This window comes from Glarea lozoyensis, assembly GCF_000409485.1.
Source record: "Glarea lozoyensis ATCC 20868 chromosome Unknown GLAREA8, whole genome shotgun sequence".
Lineage (NCBI taxonomy): Eukaryota > Fungi > Ascomycota > Leotiomycetes > Helotiales > Helotiaceae > Glarea > Glarea lozoyensis.
In genome coordinates, this window is record NW_007361003.1 from 560412 (window position 1) to 587660 (window position 27249).

At 47.2% G+C, this 27249-nt stretch overlaps 11 protein-coding genes across 11 annotated transcripts; 5 read left to right on the top strand and 6 right to left on the bottom strand.

Annotated features, from left to right (window-relative positions):
• Positions 1-13: 13 nt before the first annotated feature.
• On the bottom strand, positions 14-1324 carry GLAREA_11571 (Cellulose-binding protein; the record flags this gene model as incomplete). The annotated part of the gene is made up of 3 exons (XM_008089714.1): positions 14-716; positions 770-1137; positions 1187-1324. 3 exons carry the CDS (start codon positions 1322-1324, stop codon positions 14-16), a joined length of 1209 nt encoding a protein of 402 aa, XP_008087905.1.
• Positions 1325-3060: 1736 nt separating this feature from the next.
• Positions 3061-4123, bottom strand: GLAREA_11572 (uncharacterized protein; the record flags this gene model as incomplete). The annotated part of the gene is made up of 2 exons (XM_008089715.1): positions 3061-3883; positions 3936-4123. The coding sequence occupies 2 exons, from the start codon at positions 4121-4123 to the stop codon at positions 3061-3063; spliced, it is 1011 nt and encodes a 336-aa protein (XP_008087906.1).
• Positions 4124-6928: 2805 nt separating this feature from the next.
• GLAREA_11573 (MFS general substrate transporter) lies at positions 6929-8655 on the top strand (the record flags this gene model as incomplete). The annotated part of the gene is made up of 4 exons (XM_008089716.1): positions 6929-7096; positions 7148-7537; positions 7585-7697; positions 7743-8655. 4 exons carry the CDS (start codon positions 6929-6931, stop codon positions 8653-8655), a joined length of 1584 nt encoding a protein of 527 aa, XP_008087907.1.
• Positions 8656-8909: 254 nt separating this feature from the next.
• GLAREA_11574 (Isochorismatase-like hydrolase) lies at positions 8910-9482 on the bottom strand (the record flags this gene model as incomplete). The annotated part of the gene is made up of 2 exons (XM_008089717.1): positions 8910-9414; positions 9466-9482. The coding sequence occupies 2 exons, from the start codon at positions 9480-9482 to the stop codon at positions 8910-8912; spliced, it is 522 nt and encodes a 173-aa protein (XP_008087908.1).
• Positions 9483-10032: 550 nt separating this feature from the next.
• Positions 10033-11709, bottom strand: GLAREA_11575 (thiamine phosphate synthase; the record flags this gene model as incomplete). Its single annotated transcript, XM_008089718.1, has 3 exons — positions 10033-11197; positions 11246-11381; positions 11427-11709. 3 exons carry the CDS (start codon positions 11707-11709, stop codon positions 10033-10035), a joined length of 1584 nt encoding a protein of 527 aa, XP_008087909.1.
• A 1140-nt stretch (positions 11710-12849) lies between these two features.
• GLAREA_11576 (ARM repeat-containing protein) lies at positions 12850-14178 on the top strand (the record flags this gene model as incomplete). The annotated part of the gene is made up of 2 exons (XM_008089719.1): positions 12850-13851; positions 13900-14178. The coding sequence occupies 2 exons, from the start codon at positions 12850-12852 to the stop codon at positions 14176-14178; spliced, it is 1281 nt and encodes a 426-aa protein (XP_008087910.1).
• A 362-nt stretch (positions 14179-14540) lies between these two features.
• Positions 14541-17681, bottom strand: GLAREA_11577 (ARM repeat-containing protein; the record flags this gene model as incomplete). The annotated part of the gene is made up of 2 exons (XM_008089720.1): positions 14541-17585; positions 17637-17681. 2 exons carry the CDS (start codon positions 17679-17681, stop codon positions 14541-14543), a joined length of 3090 nt encoding a protein of 1029 aa, XP_008087911.1.
• Positions 17682-18064: 383 nt separating this feature from the next.
• Positions 18065-19972, top strand: GLAREA_11578 (Nucleotidyltransferase; the record flags this gene model as incomplete). The annotated part of the gene is made up of 1 exon (XM_008089721.1): positions 18065-19972. The coding sequence occupies one exon, from the start codon at positions 18065-18067 to the stop codon at positions 19970-19972; it is 1908 nt and encodes a 635-aa protein (XP_008087912.1).
• Positions 19973-20534: 562 nt separating this feature from the next.
• On the bottom strand, positions 20535-21985 carry GLAREA_11579 (uncharacterized protein; the record flags this gene model as incomplete). Its single annotated transcript, XM_008089722.1, has 3 exons — positions 20535-21684; positions 21737-21832; positions 21888-21985. 3 exons carry the CDS (start codon positions 21983-21985, stop codon positions 20535-20537), a joined length of 1344 nt encoding a protein of 447 aa, XP_008087913.1.
• Positions 21986-22453: 468 nt separating this feature from the next.
• On the top strand, positions 22454-24798 carry GLAREA_11580 (Pseudouridine synthase; the record flags this gene model as incomplete). The annotated part of the gene is made up of 4 exons (XM_008089723.1): positions 22454-22517; positions 22561-22713; positions 22769-24572; positions 24624-24798. The coding sequence occupies 4 exons, from the start codon at positions 22454-22456 to the stop codon at positions 24796-24798; spliced, it is 2196 nt and encodes a 731-aa protein (XP_008087914.1).
• Positions 24799-25891: 1093 nt separating this feature from the next.
• Positions 25892-27139, top strand: GLAREA_11581 (Mitochondrial carrier; the record flags this gene model as incomplete). Its single annotated transcript, XM_008089724.1, has 5 exons — positions 25892-25958; positions 26007-26054; positions 26111-26359; positions 26436-26895; positions 26986-27139. 5 exons carry the CDS (start codon positions 25892-25894, stop codon positions 27137-27139), a joined length of 978 nt encoding a protein of 325 aa, XP_008087915.1.
• Positions 27140-27249: the final 110 nt, after the last annotated feature.

The window sequence follows — 27249 nt, forward strand, 5'->3', positions numbered from 1 at the left end:
CACGACTCTTCCTCTAAACGCATTGGGAGTAGTAAGCGTTCATAACAGTGCAAGTTCCTGAAGCACAAACGGTAGAACCAGTGTAGGTAGAGCCACCGCATTGGCCGTAAAGAGCAACACCTCCAGTAGAAAGGCCGGCTGATGCAGCTGGGGAGGCGATGGTTCGGAGAGTAGTTGGGGAAGATATGGTACCGTTGTTGGCACCAGTTGGGTATGGAACAGCTGTCTTGGATCTGCAGGAGTCCTTCTTGGTTGAAACTGGGGCAACGGTGGGGGTTGCAGACTTGGACTTGCACGAGTCTTTCTTGGACGAGACTGGAGCAGCTGTTGCGGTCGGAGCCTCAACCACGTCAGTGACGGGAGCTGGCTCGACTGGCTCGATGGTTGGTACAGCCGGAGAGGGTGCCAAGGTCTCGATAATAGCGCTGCTTACACTTGAAGCCTCAGTAACAACTGCGCTGGTTGCATTGGCGGCAGAAGCAGGGGCGCTTGCGCTTGCGACGGCAGAGGTAACTGGACTCGCGCCAGATCCAGCGCCACAGGAAGCAACGGCTCCTCCCGGTGCGGTGTAAGTGGTGATATCGAAGCCATTGTAGATGTTTGGAATGTAGATGGATGGGTCCTCTGCATTGTATGCTCCTGGAAGTTCGATGCTTGGGCCACAAGTCTCACTTGCTGAGGTACCAGTGATGGCTAATTGAGCACATCCCATGTAGCTAGAGCGATAATTAGTCGAAGTAATAACGGACTTGGGAATATGTGAACTCACAATTGACCACCTCCAATAGTCTGAGCACCGTGGAGAGCAAGCATCTCACTTCTGAGCAAGTACTCTCCAGTAGCCAGTCCAGTAGGAAGCTTGAACTCGTATGTCATATTGTTTGCCATCATGATTTCATTGGCCCAAACGCCGTCAGTTTGATCGAACTCATCGATCTTGATCCATGAACCGATACCGGTCGCAGACGCCGCATTATCGACGGGGCCGAAGAGGAAGTGCTGAATAGGACCTGGGTGAGATGAAGAATCCCACTGAACCTTGATGGTGTCACCAGCATTTGCTTTGGCTGTACCTTTCCCAGATGGAACAGTGTTGCCATTGACATTGCAAGTGATATCGTTAGATGTCACATCAGTCTAAGTCTATTAGTATAGCGTTCCGATACTAAAGATAGGCTAAACTCACAACTGGGCTGTTGGATGGTGGCATACGGATAGCAGCTTCGTATCCTGGAGAAACATCGTTGACCCAGAATTGGTGGAAGTTTTGGTGTGCCGAGACAGCGCTGGCAAGCGAAATGGCGAGGACTGACTTGAAGAACATATTGTTGAAGTGAGCGTTAAGTATCTTGAAAATAGCGGATATCTTAGAAGTTTTTGATAAAAGAATGTTGGGGATCTCAGATCACACCTAAAGAATGAGAATGAGTGTATGGGTGAAATGAAGAAACGTTGGAAATACAAAGACTTGATCGATGTGAGGAGAAAAGAAAGGCATAGTTGGGGACAATAAACACTTATAAGTTGTCTCATCCAGCAGTGACCTCACCCAAGAGAACCATTTTGATAGCTCTACGTTTCATACAAACAGAAACAAATTAAACGCCCATAAACTTGGGACGTAAATCTGAAAGGGGCTTCTTGGCTTTGAGGTTCATCAATAATGGATCCACGTCTGGGCGCCGGAGAATTTATGCAGGGGGTACGATGTACGAAAACCATTACGATTCCATGGTTTCTCGTCTTAGCGAAACTTTACAAGACATGTTGAGGTCATGGAAAATTCGGGAATTGTCCTACATATATTTCGAGTATTGGATTTCGAAAAAGCCGAAGGACTTTGCAGCCGTTTTGAACGTAGTTTGAATCTCGATATAATAGTTGCTACCGCCGCCAAGAATCTGGAAACAAGTGGGTTTTCTGGAATAAAGTACCCCCACACATCACCAGATCGTATGGTGGCTCGTGTAACGTTTCTGTAAGAAAATCTCGATTCTCCGGACTGTTCTTCGTTCTTGTCAGCCATCAATCTTTATATTCTTCAGACCATTGTACTATACAGAGCACATGGATCCAGTGTCTAATAATCTCTGAACCCACCATACAAAGCGGTCCTAACACGATGCATTTGGTGGACGGGCCGGACAAGAGGTGATTCTGATGCCCAAGTCGAAAAACGGCATACAATAGGCATCAAGTGACTTCTGGAACCGATTCCCCTGTCGGCGATTGTGGTCGAAGATCTCGGTTACATAATTTTCTGGTGCTGAGTTCTGGAAATGTCGAAATCTTGACTTTATGAGAAAGTCGTGACAGAGATTGAAGCAAAAGTGGACGAAATTAAACCACGTGATAAAGCCCCCCTGAAGGAAGCGTCACTTCACCTCCAATCTTTCCAGGTTATCCACATGAAGTAGAGAATCAGAGAGCCAGGAGTTGACATAAGTGTGTAAGCATTGCGAAAGCCAATCATTCCAACGTTCTAATGGAATAAAATTTTCGGGGAAGGAAAATTAATTCTGACAGGATATGTAGCGTAAAACACCAAATCAACGGGCTCAAGTTATCACTCTACACCTTCTTTGGTCTGGATATCTTGGATGAATCGTAGCTTAGCGATAACTTCACAAGGCCGATGGCAATGCGTGTGTGGGGATGAATCTGTTAGACTCACGAATGTCACATCCAACTATCATCTAGGAATAAAATCCGGATTATTCTTCGTTCTACCACAAGATTAGAAATTAACGCCGTGCAAACTGATAGCTAAGCGAGGAGAGATTCAAGAAAGGGTTCTGCCAGCTGTCCTAGGTAGTTGTTCTCCTGGTTCTCAGTCGATTGGTAATGTGAAGACTGCGTCCAGTTAAATTGACGGATTCCTATCTCTTTCCTAATGAATTAATTGCAAAATTCGCTTCACAGGAGTTACACATGATTTATTCTTCAGTCAATAGCAAGATCACTTTTTGAGGATAAATGTTGGATTTTTTTCATTAATTGCAAGTCGCAGGTATGTAATATTTTCAGCGGTAGCAGATTTGAAATTAATTACATTCACAGCTATACAACCGGGACAGCCACGAACCCAATTTGCTGACACCGAACGTCGAGCGAAGTAGCAAGTGAAATCCCGTTGCAAGGCTCAGAATTAGTAGTACAACCACTCGGACAGAGCTGAAATTGATTGGCTCCATTGAATCCAGTACAAGTCAAAGTACTAGTAGGTCCAACGCTACAGCTGAGGTCTGTAGTGCCCGTGAAGGTGCCTGGCGAATTGAAGAATATTGTTGCGGGTGAAAAGTTGTCTGTATTTGCACGGTATCTGCCATAAGAGAGAAGCTTTCCACCGGTTCCGATGTTAAATCTGGCTGCGGAGCTGATATCGGTTGTAAATGCATCAATAATCCCATCTTCCTGGTTGTTCATGGATACGTATTGTCCGTCGACGGTCGAACCAACTGCTCGAAGTGCATAAGCGGAGCCAGTTGCAGTGGCGATCGCAGTGGAAGTAACCACAACAGTTGAGGTAGGTGATTGAGTTGCGGTTAACGTAATGGTCGTGGTGCCAACGGGAGTAGCAACTGTTGTGGTGCTTCGTATGACACCAATACATGAGCATGCTGAAGAGTACCGAACTGCTCCGGAGCACGCGGATGCGTAGACTGGAATCCGGCTTGGAATTACAGTTTGCTGACGGACTGCTAGTTTCAATCCGGTGATTTGATGATTCAATGGCGCATCAACTGCTCGCTTCTCTTCATCGAGATCAACACTTCTCTTGCTGCCGCCTCCAACCGCTGTTGTTGTCGATGTTACTATGACTGTAGAGGATGAAGTAACGACTGGAAGGGTTATTGTAAGAGAAGCTGTGGAGAAAATCGTGCTGTGTGAGATATTAGAGCAGCTCATTTGATTAACAGTATAACAATGAATACCTTGTAGAAGGTGTGACCGTTGCCTTGAAGAAGGAAACACAGTCCGCTGAAGCAGACTGAGGTCCAGGAGCTGCATTGCTTGCAATAATTGCACGAAGACAGTTGTCGCGGTTACAAGCAGTAAGTTGAGCGTTCGCTTGAGAAATGTAGCTGCCCAAAAGGACAGAGGTAAGAATATTGATATACATCTTAGTCTAGAGAATGAAGGAAACGATGATAGCTATGAAACACAAGACAAAAGAAGATGCGGCACCAAGATGCCTTCTTATACTCCACGTAAGGATATCTAATACAGGATTATGATGCGAGACGATGATTGCGAGAAATCTAGATGCAAGTTAGTGCCTGCTATGGTAAAAAGGAGACCAGAAAGGCATTAGGCTGGCTGAGAATATGCTTATCCCTATTGACTATCCCATCCCCACGACACCGGAATCTGGAGTAGTTAAGGGCTGAGTGACTAGGTTTGGAGCAGACTATTGAGTGCTAGAGCTGGTTTAGGTCGAGAAAATGCACTAGGTCCCGTGATAATTGGCCCAAACATCATAAAAGTATGAGTTGGCGGCGGACGCACCGAAAAGACCAACATGCAATGCATGTCTCAGCTGAATCCATCCAGGTGGCTTTTGCGCCCTCCTCAATTATTGAATTACAAGCTTTCGCTAAGCTTTTAGCCTATAAACACAACGCCTAAGCCTCTAGTGTCAAGATAAGCGAGCGAACCATATTCCCCCTTGAAAGCATAATCCTAATGCGGCGTTGATGGCTGAACTGAACTGTACAACAGCCAGTCGGAGATTATATAAGACGGACTGTCAATGTCCAAGCCATGGCTCAGGGACGAGCGTTAAGCAAGCACTGAATGAAGTGAATGTGAATGTTTCTCCTCTTCTCGGTATGATGCATGACTTGGGATGTTGATGATAATAAGTTGTTGCATATCATCTATTACTCAGGACTCACGGTGTTAATCATGAGGTAGTTTTCTTCTCCTTGGACACACAGAGTTTTTGGCCATGTGTGGCTTTGTCGCGGAATTCAATTAGACAAGGTATAATTTGGCCATGATTATGACCCGTAACGGGTAGGTGGGGTCAAATAGGTGCTCTTTTCTCCGATGATCCTACACCGCTGGGTGGGGATATACCAATCAATTATTCCATTTCGACGGAGTCATTTGTTTCTATTGTAGGCTGAATCATGATGGTGAGCTGAGAATGATATCTTGTGCATTTGTAAAGTCGATTGAAGTGGATCACAATTTCTGAGAAAATCATACCCGGAAAGACCAGGTAAAATTCGTGTTTGCAAATGGACTTACATACACAAACTTAAGTATTCACTCTTGATACACTTCCTCCATTCGAAGTATTGTTCTCCCACTCCAGGCGCAGTGGAGCAAGAACTCCTTGGCATGCAGTAATACACAACTTGCATGACAGCCAAAGCACAAATTCATGGCTGAGAACATCCCTAAAAGAAAGTATCAAGAACAGATCTATTTTCGCATGACATTAAGATGCTTCAGCTGCTGTCTAAAACCTGGCTGAAATTTCATCTACTGATTCTCCTAGCGACGATCTAAGTTGCAGTAATTATACTTTCTTTCGCATCGTTTCTGATCTTGTGTCTGGTCAAGCTTCGCTACTGTGTCAACCCCACAACCACGGAACTTTTCACTGACGTAAATTACCATTTCCCGTCATAGTAAACATATTCCTTCTCACTCTTTGAACATTCACCAGTGCGTTGCAATTAATACCGACGAGACACCCTCCAGATTATCAAGTAAAACAATGTTTAGAGGCCGAAATCCTAATGCTCCTTCTTCAATGAGTATATATGATTTTGGTCGAAGAGACAACAAAGTCTGTTCATTCAATTAATTGAGCGAAGAGAGCTTCTTGGGTAAAGTTTATCGTGAACTTATTACTGTATGAAGGTGTCCTTCAAGACTTGCAACGCACTACTGTTGTACTGCCAGTACATCACCAACCCACGAATCACGCTATAGTTTCTTAACAAGAGTGTTGAGACAGCTCGCCATTTATTTTTCTTTTTCCTTGTCGTTTCTGCGAGGGTTTGCAAGTATCAAGATATCTTGTATCTGCAAGATTTCATCTACCAACCCAAATCGTCGTTATCTCAAAGCCCAGCAAGAACAAAACAAATTTCTAGTTGTATTTATCAACCTCAAATTGTCCCTCGCATGATATTATTCTCGCCTACAATCAATCAGCACGTTTGTTTCCGAACACTGAGGAATCCTTCAGTGGTGAAGTATTAGGGTTGAGTTTTCAATCATAAATGATCCTCATAATAAAAGATTGCCATACATCTAATTCGCTCCTCGTATATGTTTCTCCAATCAAAAATATCCAGACCAAAACTTTTCATGCCCACCGCATCCTCGCTCTGGCTTAGAGATTTAGACAAATTCGAACTCCGCTCTCGCTTAAATTCACTCCGTACTTTGATATCCGTCCCCACCCTTGACCAGGGCAAAATGCACCCTCCCCATGTGATTTGACTCATATCAGATTCGTTGAGCCAGTGGGAACAGGAGAAGTTATCAGATCATCTGATTATGTACGTTACATTTGCACCAGAAATGCGGTTGCGGCTCGTTGGTTTAACGGGGCCCCGAGCGTTTGAGTACCAATGAACAGCATCAAGCAGAAGGGTCGCCGTCCTTCGGCAGCATTGACCTACTTCTAGCTTCTGATTCTGCGATCATCGTTATGATCTCGACCCTGTCGATTGCTTGTGTCTTCTAATTCGAGCAGTCTCGCGAATTCCGAGATGGGGCGGCGAGTTTTGCATTGACCTAAACACATCTCTTCAGGACATGATTAGAAGTCCGTAATCGCTGTTGGATCTCAATATATACTTGGATACTTCCTCTCTTAGCAATCTCGTTTATCATCCATCTCAATTCGCTCTAATATTCTTCGAAGTTAAGGCAGCATTGAACAAAGAGCATTGCTCTCATTATGGCAGTCAACTCCGATCTCAAAGTCTCAACACTACTCCCAGAATCTCCCAACCACGAAAATGAAATACCAAACAATCTCAAAGACATTTCAGCTTCAATTTCATCCAGCGACCTCGAAAAAGCCACACCAAACACCACCGAAACTCTATCAATAGAACCAAACCTCGTAAGTAATCCCACTTTCAAAAACCCAAACACCTTCCACTGACTAAACAAGGTAACATGGACCTCCCCAACCGACCCCCGGAACCCCAAAAACTGGCCTAAGACCTCGAAATGGCTCGTCACCGGCATCGTCTCCCTCTTCCTCTTCGTTACCATCATGTGTTCGACCGTCATCTCGCCCGCTCTGCCCGCCATCGGCGCCGATCTGCACATCGAGAATGACGCGGAGCTACAAACTGCCATGTCGATTTACGTGCTCGGTTACGCATTTGGACCGCTCTTTCTGGCACCGCTATCTGAGCTCTATGGTCGTGTAAGGGTGCTTCAGTTGTCGAATGTGTATTTTGTTATCTGGTCTGTGGTGTGTGGGTTTGCGAGGACGAAGGAGCAGATGATTGTTGCGAGGTTTATGGCGGGGATTGGGTCGAGTGCTCCGTTGGGTGTAAGTGTTATGACATGTTCGAGGATGTCTTTGTTAATGATTCTTAGATTGGTGGAGGTATTCTTTCGGATGTCTGGCATGCTGCGGAAAGGGGTCAGTCGACTGCACTTTACAGTTTTCTGCCACTACTTGCTCCAGCTTTTGGACCGCTTATTGGAGGGTGAGTCACCCGAATCAGTCCTCAGACTTAACTAACACGCCTCAGATTCATTTCTCAAAACCTCAACTGGTCATGGTCCTTCTGGATCATGGCAATCGTAACAACCCCACCCATCATCCTCTCTTTCTTCGTATTCCGCGAAACCTACGCCCCAGTAATCCTGCACCGACTGGCCGCAAAACTTCGAAAAGAAACCGGAAATCATGATCTCTACACCATCTACGACAAAGAGCGACCTAGTCTCCCAACCCGTCTAAGAATCGCCCTTACCCGTCCAACCCTCATGCTATTCCAGCAACCCATCATCCAGGTCTGGGCTCTCTTCGGCGCCTATTCGTTTGGACTTCTCTATATAGTCCTCACCACTTTCCCTACCTTATGGATCGATCAATACGGACAATCGCCATCAGAAGCAGGACTCCAATGTCTGTGGTTAGGCCTGGGATTCACGACTGGAATCTGTATCGGTGGCATCTTTCAAGACAGAATTTACGTCTATCTCCGAAAACGCTACCTCCAAACTTCAGAAGAAATAACGCATCCTCCTGTAGCCGAACACCGGCTTCCACTTATGATACCATCAGTGTTGTTCATGTCCATAGGTTTGATCATCTACGGGTGGACGGCTCGCGCCCATACCCATTGGGTAGGTCCCGGTATTGGTAGTGTTATATATACTACTGGCTACGAGATTTTTGCACAGTGCAGCGTAGCGTACATTATTGATGCATTTCCAGTACACACGGCTAGTGCCTTGGCCGCTGTTAGTGTTAGCAAAAGCGTTGCTGGTTTTGCGTTCCCGTTGTTTGCGCCTGCTTTGTATAACGCTCTAGGCTGGGGCTATGGGAATACAGTTTTGGCGGCCGTAGCGTTTGGATTGGGGATGCCGGTCATTTGTGGATTGTGGGCTTGGGGTAGGAAGGTTAGAGATGTCAGCTGGGGTAAAAAGAGGGTGTGAGATAATTACCAAACGGGAATAAGATTCCTCTTTTCAAGTTTGCCAATCTTTGGGTAGAAGGGAGGGAATGGTCAGGGCATCGATACTTTGGGTATATATACAGTATGGCGATGAGACTGGTTGAAATAATAAGTTTATCATAGCATTAAACTTATGCTAACCAGAGAAGCTTAGAACTTGTGGAGGCTCAAATCAAGATTTCCTCAAAGAAATTTAGAAAACCATCAGCATTTGAAGTTCAATTTAACACTTACCTATATTTTACAAAGCGTCCCCATAACCTCCTTTGTCTTCCCCGAAAACTCCTTAATCAGCGCACTCATCTCCTTAAACTCCCCAATACCCGCATCGCCCATACACTCGAAAATCCAGCTCTCACTACTCGTAACCGTCACACCGAGTGCCCTGAGCCGATCCATTGCAATCGGCACCTCCTCTTTATTACAACTCCCGACCCCGTCCCTCAGCACGTAAACCTTGTGGCCTGCTTTAATCAAATCGATCGCTGTCTGTGTAACACATATATGACTCTCGATGCCTACGATCACTACCTCGCTTGGCGTTTCGGAAGAGAAATGTCGAGATATTGAGGGCACCCACATGCTGAAGGCCTTTTTGTCGACGTGCTCGACGGACTTTTCGAGGAGGGGGGTGAGTTCGTTACAGGTTGGACCGAGGCGAGCTGCATTTTGGGTCGTGACGAAGACGGGAATAGAAAGGATTGAGGCTGCTTTGAGCATTTTTTGGGAGGTTGTTATGCTGGTAGAGTGTTAGCCTTTGCTACTGCGTCTTATACGTTCAGGCAAGTACAACTGGGAGCCATACATCTTTTCATATTCCCATATCGCAGGCCGAAACTTTTCTTGTATGTCGCATATACTAAAACAATCAACTATGTCAGTCCACGATTTGCTGGGCCGTCATCATTGAAGTGCAACGGTATATGTGAGTGGGTAACGAACAAGAGCGCGGGACGAGCTGCATTTCTGTTAGCTTATATCTTGACTCTTTTGATTCGGAAGTCGTTACATAAACGCCTGCTAGGTGAAGCTGCCATTGCGGGTAATTGTTGTGAAAGACAAGACAGTCTTATTGCAGTCGTGGATGTAAGTTTCGACATCGCTGCATTCACAAAACTTCATTAGATGCTTCCAACATGGGGAAGGTGGGGTAGCCGAGGGGTTCATGGATGCCAAGCGGTGGGTTTTCTCCGGATCAAGACATCCAGGTTTCCGAAGCTGTCAGAATCTACCTAGTACCTAGGTACTTATTAGGCTCAAACTAGGTACAAATCTGTTAGGTTTTCATTACGGACATGTTTGAAGGTGGTATTCGGTTGTTGAGTACATTGGAAGCATAACTAAGGATACTTCTTGTTCACAGTATCACAGCCTCAACTTTTGCCCTTTCTAACCATGACGAATCATTTGCCTCCGCCGCTTTGTGAATGTTGTATAGCTCGTCAATTAAAGCCGGGACGAATGTTCCAGGTCCACGTACGTCGGATCTTGCAGCAGCAATCTCCGCAGCGATTTCGTAGTGTAGAAGCGCAGCTAATGTGGCCACTAGTTTGTCTTCCTTTGAAACGGCGAGCATTATGGAAATCGTGGTACCGAGAACACAACCACTCCCTGTGATTCTGCCTAGAAGTTCATGACCGTTCTTAACAGCGAGAGTACGACTTCCGTCACTGATGATATCAGTAGCTCCAGTCATAACAACCACATTCCTTTCTCTTAAAGCCAAATCACGGACCAGTGTTGCTTTTTCAGTAAATGTCGAGGTACTAGGACCGCTATCCACCCCTCGCTGCTGAACCATTGTTCCGGACACAGTGCTAATCTCTCCTTCATTGCCTTTGATGACATCGAAATATCCTGCAGCCATCAGAGTTTTGATAGCATTTCTTCTGACAGATGTAGCGCCACCACCAACAGGATCGAAGACAACAGAACCTCCCGCTAAGTTATATGCTTTCAAAGCTTTGGTGTAGTTTGTTAAGCCATCGGGGGTGACCGTTCCCATGTTAATCACCAAGGATCCTCCTAATTTTGCGAGATCTGCTGCTTCTTCCCCGTAATTTGCCATGATGGGTGAGCCCCCGACAGCCAGTGCAACATTCGCCGCAAAATTTTGGACTACAAGATTCGTCATGTTGTGAGATAGCGGCGTTTTTTCTCCAACTCTCTGAACCACTTCCGCGGCTGCTTTGACGAGCTTTGATAACTTTTCTGCATCTTTAATGTCGGAAGACCGGGAGTCTGCTGATCCAGCCTCCGTGAAGAATGGCGGCGGTGTCTTGACAAGCTTCAACAGGTCTTTTGATGCTTGCGCCGGATCTTGTGCGGCGATTATTGCACTCACAATGGCAACGCCATCGAGCGATTTGGAAGGATGAAAAGACTGAAATATGACTCGCTGAACAGTAGAGGCGTTTATGCCACCGATGCACACTGTACGGACATTCTTTCCTGCAGTTGAAATGGCCTCTAGGATTTGCCTCGTGCCTGCAGTGCCAATCACATCTTTCGTGTTCGTTTTGCTGTTCTGTCAGTAACAACTTGGCGAGTCATCCAGAATGTTCACGTACGTTGCTGTTGCAAACAAAGTTCCTATGCCTAGGTAATCCGCCCCGTCTTTGCAAGCGGTTTGTGCTTCATCGATACTGGATACTGTGACACCAATTATAGCATCTTTTCCAAGCAGTCTCCGAGCACTCGGCAAGTCTACCAACAGTCAACACCGAGCTGAAATGATGACAGTAAGCATACCTAGGTCATCTTGACCGATATGCACACCCTCACAGCCTACTGCTAAAGCTACATCTATTCGGTCATTGATTAGAAGAGGGACGTTATGTTTTTTAGTGACAGCGTGAAGCCGTTTGGCTGTAGAGACCAGTACGGCGGTGTCGCTAAGCTTGTCTCGATATTGCACAATAGTCACTCCGCCCTCTAACGCAGCTTCGACCACTTGGACTAGATCTCGATCACCAAGAATTGCTGGCGTAGAGTCCGTAACCAGATACAACGAGTAATCAACCGCCCTCGCCATCTCGCTTGGAGCTCGGCACCGGACACTCAGCAGTTGCACACTTGCTCGGACTGATGGCTCGGGGGTTCTGGCGATATCTTTCACTTGATATACTGAGTCTGGAACTGGAGCTGAACGAGGTCATTTCGTCAGGCTTGTCTGTCGCATGGTCCATAGTGAGGAGCATGATGCTGTCTCGGGTGTCTTACCGGCCAGAATAGGGAGATATCGGGTATGATGAGCAGAGAGTCAATTTTGGAGATGTAGAAACTCAATAAAGTCGAATCTGGAAACGATACGTAGATCTAGTCATAAATGGCTCTTTAATACCTCGGATTGTGGCAGCAGAAACCAGTCTAATGTCCAAGAAGGGAGCAAGGAAATGGTGACTAAAGCAGCCGCATTTGTTTGAAATTTGGCCCGGTGAATCACGTGGACCTCACGCCCCAAACCTTCCGACGGACTGCCGCCTTGTGTCGGCTCTTCGCCGTGGAAATGCTATTTGGGTCCGTCGGTTTCACTCCACACCAGTCTTCCATTCACGCCTGTGCTCAGTCGCCCCAACGTGATTCGAAACTTCTTTTCCTGCCAACCCACTTCCTCCTCTTCCCACAAACACCAAAGTCTTTACAACAAGACAACAACACTTCCAACCCACAATCCACACACTTCCACAATCATCGTTCGGTCCAAATCAGAACCAGAGCGTAAACACCCACCAGCTTCTCGCAACATCAGGAGTCCTCGTCGTCGCCTTTGACACACACAGCGGACAAGTCATCCCCAGGACCACGCTACAGTTTCGCGGACGAACTCGTCGAGAAGATCAACAAAGCCAACATCAAGTAAACGGATACATCTGCGTTATATGTATCTCACACCCCACGCCAACGACCTCAGACACCAGCCGCCTCTCGAGCTGCAACCATTTCGCATACCGCGGAAACCTTGTAGCCCCTACTTCAGTAGTAACGGGTAATCCACCGCAGAATCATCGAATGTTTCGCTAGCAAACCGTCATCAACAATCTCCTTCTTGCCTCTCGTCCCTCAGCAACCGCATCTGCTGTCATATGTCGCATCATCCGGTCCCATAAACCACAAACGAAGAACCTACCAACAAAATCTTTGAAGTTATTCCAACCTACACACAACCGCAATCATGGCTACCATCAATATTCGTAGCGATGTGAAGGATCCCTTCTACCGCTACAAGATGGAGAGACTCCAGTCCAAGATCGAAGGAAAGGGCAACGGTATCAAGACTGTGATTGTCAACCTAAGCAGTGTTGCTAACTCCCTTGCCCGCCCTGGTGACTATGTCATTAAGTACTTTGGCTTCGAGCTAGGTGCCCAAACCAACACCAGCCCGGCAGACGATCGCTGGATCATTAACGGAGCCCATGAGGCGTCTAAGCTTCAAGATTATCTTGATGGTTTCATCAACAAATTCGTTCTCTGCAAAAAATGCAAGAACCCAGAGACGGATGTGGTTATCAAGGACGGCAACATTCTCCTTGACTGCAAAGCCTGTGGTCAACGTTCCAACGTCGACCTTCGCCTCAAGTTGAGTGGATTCATCCTCAAGAAGCAGCCAAAGAAGGGCAAGAAAGACAAGGCTGATCGCAAAGCTGCCCGCAAGGCTAAAGAGAACGGAAACGGAGACAAGAAGAATGGTAATGGTAGTGGAAACAGCGATGACGCCAACTCTGAGAATGGATCCAATGGCGACGGTGATGTCGGTATCGAGGCTGGTAGTGATGACGAGTTTACACGCGGCATCACCAACGCTGCACAAGACTTCGACGATGAAGCAGAGGTCAAAGACGTTGAATGGACTGTTGACATGTCCGCAGAGGCAATTAAAGCCCGTCAACAACAACTCCCAGACGACTTGAAGCAAAAGCTCGTCCTCAACGGCGATGATGAAGATGAAGAGGGCGAGGGTGGTGGCAATTCCAAGTACGATCAACTCCTCACCTGGGTCAACGCTGAGGTCGAAGAAAAGGGAGGTGTCGACAAGGTAGATGATCTTGAGATCTACTTGAAGGCAAAGGAGCTTGGTATTGAGAACAAACACCGAACTCTTACCGTCTTGCTCACGTCTATTTTCGACGATGACATCGCTAAGCAAATCCCGAAACGTGCCGGAATGCTTAAGAATGTGAGTATTTATTTTCCCGTGTATTTTCTCTCCACTAATATCAACTAGATTGGTACTTCCGAAAAGCATCAAAGAGCAATTCTTGGTGGCGTTGAACGCTTTATCGGATCGCGTGGCAAGGACAAGCCAGAGATCTATGAGCAAACCTCCAAGGTTCTTTTGGTCCTGTACAATGAAGACCTCCTTACAGAGGAAGTTATCACCAAATGGGGCACCAAGGCCAGCAGAAAGCATGTCGATCTCTCTGTTAGCAAGAAGGTTCGCAAGTCTGCAGAAGCCTTCCTCAACTGGCTCGCCGAGGCCGAGAGCGATGACGACTCCGAGTAGACAACACTTCTCCAGTGGTCACGCATGACATTTTGGGACTGTGATAGATCTTACCCGTTGCGTTGTTCTCCTGTCTGGCTTTTTCTGATGTTGAAGGAATGGGGACTCTTGTGCTGTCATGGGGTGAAAGTCTTGTGGCGGAACAGAAGATAGATTTCTATTGCTTGTTTGTGTTATTATGCTCATCTCATCTCTTAGGTATTCGCTAGTATGCAAAAGTATTTGGCTTTGTGCTATTAAGAGAATATGAAATGGAAATTCCTCTCTGCCTATTTTTTCCATGACATGAATTTAAATGGTGAAATAACTACACTCTATTGGATACCAACCGGCTGTCTATTAGAGGTACACCCAAGTAAACCTCATCCCAAAACATCAACAAACTTATACCCATCCATCGTCGGCGTCTCCCATCTCTTTTCCCCGCCGCCCACCCCCTTCCTTAAACAAACCAACCAAACCGCATCCCTATTTCCCCTCTCCTCACTTAACGCCGCCCTCACGCTTTCCCTCTCCCAAACCACACTCCCCAAAACCTCAACAACCTCATCAAATTCCTCATCCGCTACCCCGACAAACTCCACAACCTTACACAGCAACTGGATCATCCCCTCCCACTTCCTACTCGCCTCACTAAACACCCCACGACTGCCCGCCCCTGCCCCAGCTTTCTTTGCTTGGATCTTAAACTGTCTCGCGTACCCCATCAAAGAAATCCATTCCATCGAAATCCTCCCCCTCAGAAACTCACCCGCTTGTTCAGCGAGTGTAGCGATCGTAGACATAGCGGTCACAACCACGTACGCAGAGTCATCGTGTAGGAGGTTTACTACGACCGGCCAGATCTCGTTGATGAGCGGCAGGAAAGTGCGTTGTAGTCCTGCGAGGCCGGGCGAGGCGGTTGCGATTAGAGAGAGCAGTTTGGTACGGAGGTGTGGGGAGGGGGAGGTGAGATAGTGTTGAGAGAGGGAGGTGATGTTTTTGAGGAGGGTGTGGATTTTGGTTGGTTTGGCGGGTTCGAGTTCTTGTGCTGGTGGAAAACCTTCTTCTTCGTTGTCTGAGGAAGAGGGGGAGTTGGTGCGGGCTTCGGCTTCGTCGAGCAGGGTTGCGGCGGATTTCCATGGTTGGTGTGGAGTAGGTTCGTAGGGGAGTGATTCTTCGTCGATGGATGAGGTTGAGAGGAGTGTGATCAGTTGAGATATTGTAGGCGGAGATTTGTCCATGATGGGTTCATCAGGGGTGTCGGTAATCTGTAGTTGATTTGATGTTGATCCGACCTTGACTATCTCATCCAGGACTGTGAAAAGAGTGTCGACAAGATTCTGATATCCGTGGAAATTATCTAACGCCGCAAAAATAGAGCCCACCACATCGTCAAGGTATAGAAGTAAGGATGGGCCAGTAAGGTGAAGCATCATAACTAGGACTTGGGGTGTTTGAGGTGAGATATCAAAAGTATTGAGACGTAGTGAAATAGAGTTGACCATATAATCCACATTATCAACTATCAGCTCGCTGGCACTTCCATAGCCGCATGAGTCTGAGAGGAGAAACAGGCATGATATTGCGTGATCCCTCAATCTGTCATTTGGCGATCCGAGAAGTTGGACGATCGGATATAGAGTGTCGATAAGCTCTGGTCTGAATTTCTTCTTCAGACGCATCGCTCTGTCAGCCACAACCTCCAATGCTATAGCTTGCATAAGCCAGTCATATTGCTCCTCAGATCCATTAGCAAGAATCAATTGTGAATATGCCATAAGTTCTTCATCCATTGCCTCTTGCTCATCAGATAGGGTGAGTGCGGTCTCGAAGAACTCGTCCATTTCCTTATTAGCATTCGCTGCAGCTTGTAGCGACTGGAACGATAACCAATAAGCCGCTACTAGACTTGGACCTGAAGCGTTTTGGACATATTCAAGCATTTCGCCCCCCAATTTGAGTTGCGCTTCTCGGGATCCAAGATTAGTGACTAGGCCCACAAGACTTTGCCTCGTCTTCTTTTGGCTCTCTTCTGCCATGATAATGGGCCGAAACTGAATCTCTTGGTTCTCGTGCTTGACCAGTGATGTCACAGCTTGACTGTTGGGATTGAATTCGGCTTCTTGGAGACCGGCGGAAGACGGGAGAGACTCCAAGGTCAAGGTAATACTATCTCTGAGTGAGCTGCCAAGGGCATCCTCAAGAACAGCAGAATCGATGCCGAGATTCTTCACCAGTCGACTTGCTCTCTGCAACCGCTCGATCGCTTCACTTTTAGCAGCCTCATCGTTGCTTTGCATCAACCTTGGTAAACTGGTCACCCAATTGTAGGATGTTGTTTTCACTAATTCACCTATATCAGGATGAATGATCGCAAGGTCTGTTAGAGTTGTCTTTTCAGCGAAGAAATCATCTTTGATTTCATCTTCATCTAATGCCATACAGGTTTCCACAAGTAGGGAGGTGGACTCAAAAAGGGTTTCGTGACACTCGTCAAGAATCCTCAAACAAAACCTGTTCAGCGCCTGGCGGACGCCGGGTCCATCATTCTTGCGAAGTCTTACAACATTAGACAAAGCTAACTTAATCTGAGCCGTGGTAGCTTTCAGCCATGCAGGAGTAAAGACCTTTTGGTTGATTTCACTTTCAGCAGTACTTTTGGGGATTTTGACCGTGTTCCTGATGCCGCTTGTATGGATGTCGCTGAGAGTAGATGAAAGAACGCGCTCAAGGACTTCCAAGGCGTTAATGAGTGTTCTTCGTGACCTTCGCGCTGTAGTTGCAGGCATAAGAGTCTTTGTTAGGCCTGAAATCGTTCCCGGCAAGAATGTTGCCAGGGCCTGCGAATCCTTGATGGATCTCCACGCAGAATCAAGAGCGGCCAGAGCCTGCAGCTGTACTTGCGCTGATGGGCCGTCCGTGATACCTTCGAGTATCACTGTCATACAATGACCCAGCGCGGGTACCGTTGCACTTTCTACCAAAGCTGCAGAGCCGCCCGGCGTAAGGGCCATAGCATCGAACAAAGCTACGAGCGCTCCATATCCCTCGCTTACGATCTCTTCAGGTATAAGCTGCTTCTCATCTGGCGGTCCTCCCACAATAAATGCCAGCAGAATCAGGAGCTGACTCGCAAGACCAAGAGGAATCTTCCGAGACCATCCAGAGTCAAGCAACACCCGGATACATTTGACGATGAGCTCGGCGAGGTGGTCTGTGTATTTCTTCTTCTTTTTAAGCATCTGCGACAGAGGAAAGAAGACATATTCTGCCAATTTCTCGTCAAACGCTCCATCAGGGCGCTTGCAGTGCTTCTCGAGTATAACAAGAACCTGGCTTGTTGTCGTCACCAGGGACTTCGTGCTGTTTGGGCTTCCATCATCGCGAAGAGCAAGCTGGGTAAGCTCGACGCAACGAGGCTTGAGCTACAATCATTAGAATTAGCAAAATGTGATGTCCCAAGGATATTGACTTACAAGTTGGAAAAGCTCATTCCTGGCAGAGCGACCCCCATTGTCCATATCGACAAATCTGGGCGCATCATCACCAAATATAAAGTATTGTACAAAGATCCTCGAATGTTGTAGAGGTCAGAAGGGCTTAGGGCGAGGCTGCATGCGACGGACAGGGCAAGACAAAGCCCCACTTTAGCCGTCATCTTCGAACTACGGGGTATTTCCAGCAAGTCGGAACTCTTCTCCACTTGCTTTACTGTACCTCACACTTCTTCGCAGCATCATTTGTCTCGTCAATAGTTCTGTCGAAAATCTCCTCAAAATCAACCATGAGTGCTATCAAAAGATGTACAATTCACACCTACTCCTTGCTTTGTTTTGAACTAACTTCCTAGCAGACTGTCCCCGGCGATTTGTATTCGGATCAAATACATATATCGATTCCTGAGATGCCACTTAAATTCCCGGAAATATACCTGCTCAGTGTCAAATACGAAGACAAGCTCTCCGAGCTTCATGCTATCGAGCGTGACATAGACGTCGTCTTTAACATCGGCGAAGCAGAACTGGTGCTCGGGGATGTTAATACAAAGGGACGTGCCAACTATGAGCTCCGCAAGCTAGGTGTATGGACCAAAGATGTTACAGAAGTAACAGTGAAAAGGACTGTCCCAGAACCCGATGAACATCCACGAAAGCGGCGTAAGATTACGAAGAATGTGGACGGCAAAGATGTGATAAGTCTAGACTCGAGTTCAGACTCCGAACCGCGATCCGAGGATGATCCCCATCAACGAAAGACTCCATTGAGTAAAGTGCGGGCTGTACCGTCGAGTCTGGACGGTGACAATGCTCTTGGGTCTACCAAACTGGGTGAGACGATCAAAGTCCTCAATCTGAAATGGTACCATGACTCCATGAAGCAGGGGAAGCTTATGCCGCACAAACCGTATCTTGTTTATAAAGGGAAGGTCATTCCTAAGCCTGGAATGGAATCAACCAAGCAGCAAATCACTCCAACCATGATATTTGCTCGCGCAAAAGCAGATCTCCAGAGCACCCCACCACCAAATTCGTTTCGCAGGCATCATAGGGGAACTCCAGATAACCTGCATAACTCGCACGGGGCCCGGGCGACTCTTTTACCTCAGGAAACCACAGCTGAGCACGAGTATGTAGCAAATCTGCCGCCTCTCCCAGATTATCTTCTTCCGGGATCATACGCCTGCCAGCGTCCGACGCCGTTACATTCCCTGAACGAGTCTTTCATAGCACAGCTAAGGATGATCAAGAAGAAGCGAGAATACGCGGGCGAGGAAGAAGCCGGCTATGCTTTTTATACACGTTCGTATGAAGCTGCCATAGCAGCTATCGCGGCTTATCCTCATACTTTGACTTCCGCTTTAGAGCTCCTCAAATTGCCTCATTGTGGATCCAGATTTGCTGCTCTGTTTCAGGAATGGAAAGAAACTGGAATGATCAAGGAAGTAGAAGATTTGAAGTATGACGAAAAGTTCCAAGCCATGGACGTTCTTACCGGTATTTTTGGTGTCGGAGATAAGACAGCTAGAGAGTTTTACGCAAAAGGTTATAGAGATATCGACGACATCATCGAATATGCGTGGGACTCTCTAACTACAGAGCAAATGATTGGTACCAAGTTTTACTATGACTTCCAGCAGCGCATTCCCCTCCCAGAAGTCGAGAAGATTGCGAACCACGTGCTATCTGAGGCCCGAAAGGTATATCCAGGTTTCGAAATGGTAATCTGTGGCGGCTACAGAAAAGGCAAGCCAGATTGCGGTGATGTTGATATTGTGCTCAGCAACCGCGATGAAAGCGCCACCGACAATTTCATCTATGAATTTCTCTTGGATCTGAAAGACGAGGGCTCTATAACCCATGTTCTGAGATGGACGATGAGGAATTCGGAGAGAGGCCAAACTCCTGTGAACCCTATCAAGGCAAAAGCTGGTGGAGGGTTTGACACTCTGGACCACGCATTCGTAGCCTGGCAAGATCAAGACTGGCCTACCAAAGAAGCAGACCTCGCCAGAGATCCCCAATTCAAGAACCCAAACTTACATCGTCGAGTTGACATAATCGTCTCACCCTGGAAAACGGCTGGATGTGCTATTCTCGGTTGGAGCAGCGGGACCTTCTTCGGACGCGATTTGCGGAGTTATTGTAGGAAAGTTAAGGGCTGGAAGTTTGATACTAGCGGGATCACGACGTTGGATGATGGGACTTGGGTTGATTTGGAAAAGGGCGATGGGGATATGTATGTTAAGGAAAAGAGATTGTTCGAAGGCTTGGGGCTGGAATGGAGGGATCCTACGGAACGATGTACAGACTGAATATTATTTGGATACAAAGTTGCTGGGTTGTTTGTTTTAAGCGATCGCCGGAGTTGAATCTATATCATTAACTTTTGTCAACACTATCTAATATCTCTACTTGATCTGTACCTAGGTGCATCTGTAAGTACTGTACAGTAATATCCATTTGTTAACACAGTTATATGTCAAATCTTTTGTAGTCTAGATGTACAACATCTTCCAAGGTTTGCAAACATGAGAATCACAAAAAGGACCATGTTTCAATGCTACAAGAGGCTATCTAAGAAGGGTTTGGGTATCATTTGCATTGTGTTCCCTATGCCAAAAATTGTGTCTATAGACAATGTCCTGCGAATGTTTGCAAATTGCAAGCCACAACACCAGGCCAGATATCTGATAATTTACATTTTTGAATTTTCCGTATACCCCACTGGCCGTTGCCAAACACAGGGGATTGATTATTTTACGCACCACCCAAACGCCGTCTATATCGAAGCCAATCCACTTTATTTATCACCAGTACCTTATAGTCATCAGTCGAAGCCGCTAGGCCAGTAGAGCTTTTGATGTAGCTTCCTGTTTATACATCCTCGAATTCCATATCTTCTTCACTCTCGGCGTCGGGTTCGTCCTTGGGAACGGGTTCCTCGATCCTAACCTTCTTTGGAGGTCGGCCATCATCGATCGGTGTGTTCGGTCCTGTCACCGGACTTGCAACACCTGTACTGGTTCCGCTGCCAGAAACGCTACCACTTCTCTTCAAGGCACTTGCTAAGCCACTTGCACCAAGGGCAGGGGCGGGCTTGCTTTCGCCTCCAAAAGAGCTAAGGGGTGTTCCCACGCCAGAACCAGTACCGGCTACATCCTCGAATTCATCTTCTTCTTCGTCATCCGTCTCATATTCTTCTTCCTGCTCTTCCTCTGCTTCCTTCGCTTGCTCGGCCTTCAATCGGGCAAAATAGTCGTCTATCTCCGCAGTGTCATCCTTAGCTGAAGGGCTGTTGAGGAATGCGCCTTTCTTCTCATCTGTCGATGTGAAAGCCGAGGCGCCTGTATTAGGGTCGAATTTGACTTGTTCACCACTGATGGTACTGTGGGTAAAGTGAACAGGTAAAGCATTTTGGGCTGCGTTTTTCAGCTTGCGATCTTTTTCTGCTGCGATATCCGCTGCCGTAGGCCCCTCGGATGCTGTAAGTGTGACTGCAATCGACGTAGGTCCAACGTTCGTCATGCCCTTTACAGCGGTAGGGCGCTCAACAGCGGCATCAAGTGGCGCAGTCTCACTGGCCGGATTTGAACTGTCTCGTGGTACTGGGATCCTCTTCGCGTAGGCTTGTTCGAAATTGTTCTCTGGGACCACCACTGCATCAATCTTTGGCAACAGGTCCGTTATGAACTTGAATTGCTGGCTCATTTTTGTTGACTGCTCATGTCCCCCATGGTTTTCTCCCGTCACAGGAGAAAGTGGAAACTGGCACTTCTTGCACACAAATGCTCCCGGTAACGAGTAATCGAAGGAGTCCAAAACGTCCAAAGCCGTATATTCAGACTTGCAACGAGCGCAGAAATATTCTGTTTTGTCGTTTTCTGAGACTGTATTACCCTGGACCTCCTTGTCAATCTTGTAAACCCTATACTTGATAGCGTCGATCGCGGCCCGGTAATCGATGAAATAGTAGGTTCTGTTCATGGGCCGACTTTGGCCCTCCTTGAGTTCCGGTCGAGTATGTCTATGAAAACTTGTTAGTATGTTGATCCGGTTTTGCCCAAGATGTACCATACACTGCGAGAAATCGAGCTTCCTTCAGTCGCCCGCACAGCTTGTGAAGCTCCTTCGTGTTCATACCCATTGCATATGCGGCATCGTCATCTCGTAATCTGCCAGTCTCGTCAACGTGCTCCTACCTAGACCTGAGATCTTGCAGTGACCTACGCGGAATGAAGCACCAAGGCATCCACAACTAGGATGTGCTTGGGATCATCGAAAAAGGTTCGCACGCATGACCGGACCAGTTGTATTGCGAGATCCATGGTAGAAAAACCTTCCTGACGGTTGAGGAAATATCAGTGGGTTGAAACAGCACCGTTCGTCTTTGTGATTCGTAGGGCGATGCGACGACCCGGATCAGGAGCAGTGTTTGAGTGCAAAGGAAACGTTTAACGATTGACGAAGGAGTTGAGACAAAGAGATTTTGTCAGCGAAAGTTGTGATTGTCCATTCTTCAGTTCATGGCTATACAGTCCCACAGTGAGTGGTCAGGCCGTGAATTAAAAAAGATATATGATATCACAAACTGAATGATGGGAGAGCAAGAGGTCAGCCAGGATTATGCGCCCACGTTTTGCACAAGGCTGAACCGAAGGTACCAATGCTCCCCCGCCACGCTAGTCCCGTTTGAGTTAGAGCGAACCGATAGCTCTGAAATGTGCACTTTTTTCCAGCTCGATTCCATCATTTTCGCGCGCGAATGTCATGAGAGGCATTCGATCAATTCTGAGATGGCAGACGATTCCGTTCCAGCTGCGCCGGCTAAGGCCGGTGGTGAAAGTTCTTCACGGGGGGGTAGGAACCCCAATTCGTCAAATTCGAACTCGAGGAACGATAGAGGGGGCTCACGAGGCAGAGGAGGGGGTCGCGGGCGCGGGCAAGGCCGTGGAAGGGGAGGCAATGAGAGAGGAAGGGGTCGAGGAAGAGGTTTTGGGGCCAATGACTTCGGCGGCCGTCATAAGAAAGCTGATATGGGTCGGGGGGAATACGAGTGTGTTGCGCTTTTCGATTTATTCATTGCACAACTAACTAAACGAGACGTGAAGGTGTAGACAGACGAAAACGACGAGACGAGAAGACTGGCAATGGTGAAACCGACGATGTTGCCAAATATCATAGCACGCAATTCAGCAAGGAAGAAATCGAAGCCGAGGGTCGCAAACCAAAAAGAAAAGTCGCGGTGTTGATTGGTTATGCAGGATCAGGTTATAAGGGGATGCAAATCAACGGAACAGAAAAGACAATCGAGGGTGATCTCTTCAAGGCATTCGTCGCTGCCGGCGCGATTTCGAAAGCCAATGCGGATGACCCGAAAAAGTCTACACTGGTCAGATGTGCGAGAACAGACAAAGGTGTACATGCTGCAGGCAACGTAATCTCTCTCAAGCTTATTGTCGAGGAGGACGATATCGTTCAGAAGATCAATGCTGCTCTACCGCCCCAAATTAGAGTTTGGGGGTATGAGCGAACTAACGGCTCATTCAGTTGTTACCAGAGTTGTGATTCCAGGTGGTACGAGTACCTCATTCCAACATACTCTTTCCTTCCGCCGCATCCGCGAAGCTTCCTAGGACGAAAATTGGTTGACTCGGCAGAAAAGAAGGGGGTCTTAGATGAATACAAGTCGCGACAGGAGGATGTGGCCAACTTTTGGGATAGTGCCGAAGAAAAATACATTAAGCCCATTCTTGATGAACTGGATCCGGAGATGAGAGATGCGGTTATGGAGTCTATTCACGCCTCTGAGATCATGCTAGATTTAGATCTACCCAAACCAAAGAAGGAGAAGCCAGCCAAAGCGAAGCCAACAAATGTCTCTATGGACCCGGCAACGCAGGCAGAAAACGAGGCGTCCTTATTAAATGTTCATGGAGATCGTAAAGCACATCTTGAGAGGGCAATTGCTCAGGACCAGATGAAGCGCAAAGCTGAAGAGGATTCAGTATCACGGGACCAGCCACCACCAAAAATACAACGAATATCGCCTGATCATACGTCAGTTGATACTCCCGAACAGAAAAATGGACTGGCGGAAACAAATGCGCTGGCTACAGAGAGCCCATCGGTAGAGGTTGTCGCAAGCGAAGATTCAAATTTGAAAGCTGTGGATACCACATCCCTTGTTGAAAATGCAAAAGAAGAAGTCGAAGCAGAGAGTACTGCGATTTCGGCGAATGAAGAAGCAGATTCGACAGTGGCAGACACGACGGCCCCTCTCGAAGGTGCAAAACAGGAATTAGAAGCAGAAAGCACTGCGATCACAACGAAACAAGATGAGCCTAGGCGCGAGCTTACCCCTCTGGAAGTCGCTATCAAAAGGGTCAAAGCTGCATATATCACCGCCAAAAAAGCCTACCGGATATCGGAGTACCGCCGTCAAAGAGTTGAAGAAGCACTAAACACATATGTTGGAACATGCAATTTCCATAATTACACCATTCAAAAATCTTTCTCTGATCCTTCCGCTAAGCGAGTTATACGCTCATTTAAGGTTGGTAAAGATCCTGTTTACATTAACGATACGGAATGGCTCTCTCTGAAGGTACATGGTCAGTCATTCATGATGCACCAAATTCGAAAAATGGTCGCAATGGCATCGATGGTGGTTCGCTGTGGTAGCACTGCTGAGGTTATTCGCGATAGTTATGGAAGAGCTCCAATCAGTATTCCAAAAGCTCCCAGTCTTGGTTTGTTGCTAGAACGCCCGGTGTTTAATAGCTACAACACCCAGGCTGTTTCGAAATTCAACCGAGAGAAGATTGATTTCGACAAGTACCAAAAGGAGATGGACGAGTTTAAGCAAAGAGAAATTTATGATCGGATATTCAGAGAGGAAGAGAGAGACAACCAGTATGTGCAACCACTATAACCATATCCTGAAGTTACAACTGACAATCTTAGATTCCACACGTTCTTCCATCATATCGACAACTTCAAGACCGACTACTTTCTTTGGGTAACAGCAGAAGGGGTGGCTGGTGCGAGACAGAGCGTCGCTAGGAGTGAAAACGTTCTACCCGAAGATGTTTACGAGAGCGACGAAGAACAACCAGATGCTAAAGGTGAAGAAGGATGAAACCTCATTAGAGATATTGCGGAATAGCCAAACCCTATATCAAAGCAGGAACGAAGTATTGTACTGTGCCTTGCCATAGCGAGGCCTGCTAGAGCTTATGCGCAATGGCCTTCATGTAAAAAGGTCAGTTGTCTACTATAAGCGGTGTCGAGATTGTTCCTGGAATAGAAGAAGCTTTTGCGCCTGTGCAAAGTAATGCAGTGCTAAGTTATAGCCCAATCTCTCATCTAGTTTTGATAAAAACAAGCTGCACCAAGAATTTGTTTTGATGAGACAACCTAACTATTGGAAATATTCAAAGAACAAAACCAATTGCCTAGGTCAGTCAAGTGATTATTGAATCCAGATGTCAACCTTTCTCGCGGTAGGTAGGTTGCGGGACTGGTTCTACTGTACCGAGGTTTGTTCCTCAGACCGATCTTCTCCGGTTCTCGGACGATCGCGGCACCCCGCAATTTCACAAGCCGAAGCACGAGACAGACCCCTGCCGGTATACTGGAGCGCGGCCAACGTCACAGGAACGCGTCGGAGTTCATGTGCAAATAAACCATCCAAACACATCTCACATGAAAGCCGTGGGAGCATCTACGTTCAGCTGCGATATTCACCAGCCAGGAGCTAGAATGCTTAATGCCCTTACTCGCTCGTCATTGGGTCATTAGAGACACCTGACGAAAGCTACGCGCAAAATTCCCACTTGCTCTCCGTTCTGGATCCAGTTGGGATTGGAGTACACCTCCTCCGCTACTCCGAGCTAAGCTTCCCAAGAGCTGGAGTTATGGGCTTCCCCACATGTGGTGGCTATCATCCACTATGCCGAGTTTGCAAAGGAGCAGCCGGGTTAGTCTAGGAATGCGGTAAGTTTTGGGGACCGCGGGTCGAGGTTTGAAAGGGAGAGGTAGAGTCACATCATTTGCATACACTTCATTATTCATACTACGCTTTTCCTGCCTGGTCATTGTTTGTTCACTGAATATATTTTGGTAATTCTTTGTTTGCTTTCCAAATACCTTGAGTTTTAATTGAACTTGGACTTGTTTGCTTCATTAGAAGGTGTAAACAAGTTGGGCGCAAGCCTTGGAAGAATCACAAGATGTCTGCGAAGAACATTGCAGGGCCAAATGGCAAGAAGCCTACCACTGCGGCGACGAATTTGATCGGTAAAGCGCAATTGCACTTCTAAAAACACATGCGCTGACAATCTATAGCCGGCGGAGCAGCAGGTATGATGGAAGCACTTGTCTGCCATCCTCTCGGTATGTGACCTTACACTCAAATCTGTAATAACCTCTTACTGAATACGCAATCACAGACACAATAAAAGTCCGTATGCAACTTTCCACAAGAGCTCGTCGGCCAGGAGCCAAAAAGCGCGGCTTCATCAAAACGGGCATGGAAGTAGCGCGCAAAGAAACTCCACTGGCGTTATACAAGGGATTGGGCGCTGTAACAACTGGTATCGTTCCCAAAATGGCTATAAGATTTACGAGTTTCGAGGCATATAAGAGGATGTTGGCGGATAAAGAAACGGGGAGTGTAACTGGAAAGGCAACTTTCCTGGGTAAGTTTCCCTCCTCCAAAGCAAATACATGGCGTGAAGAAAACTATCTTTAAGAGCTCTACTAACCCAATTCCAGCTGGTCTAGCAGCCGGAGTAACCGAAGCAGTCGCCGTCGTAACACCTATGGAAGTCGTCAAAATCCGTCTCCAAGGCCAATATCACTCAATGGCCGATCCCCTCGACGTCCCCAAATACCGCAACGCCGCCCACGCGCTCTTCACCGTCCTCCGCGAAGAAGGGATCGGCGCCCTCTGGCGTGGTGTCTCTCTCACAGCCTTGCGCCAGGGCTCTAATCAAGCCGTAAACTTCACAGCGTACACAGAATTCAAAGAGATGTTGCAGAAGTGGCAGCCGGAGTATGAGACGTCGCCGTTACCGAGTTATCAGACGACGCTCATTGGATTGGTGTCGGGCGCGATGGGTCCTTTGAGTAATGCGCCGATTGATACGATCAAGACGCGCTTGCAGAAGTTTCCGAGTCAGATGGGGGAGAGCACTATGACTAGGATTAAGGCGATTACGAGGGAGATGTTTAAGTGAGTTGATTCTGGTGTGATACGTCTGAAAAGAATAGGCGATGTCGAAAAAGGGGTTTGGGGACGATGTGCTAACACAATCTATTACAGAACAGAAGGATTCCATGCATTCTACAAGGGAATTACACCACGTATCATGCGTGTAGCGCCTGGTCAAGCAGTCACGTTTACCGTCTACGAATTTTTGAAGGAGAAGTTGGAAAGCAGTAATATTCCGTATGTTGGCGGTAAATATGAGGAATGATCCTGTCAAAATCCCAGCAAGTCATGAGTACGGCTGAGAAGCGACAAGTTGGCCAAGTAAGCAAGTCATCTTTGGCGGCGTTGGTCGTTGGTATATATGGTGACCTAGAG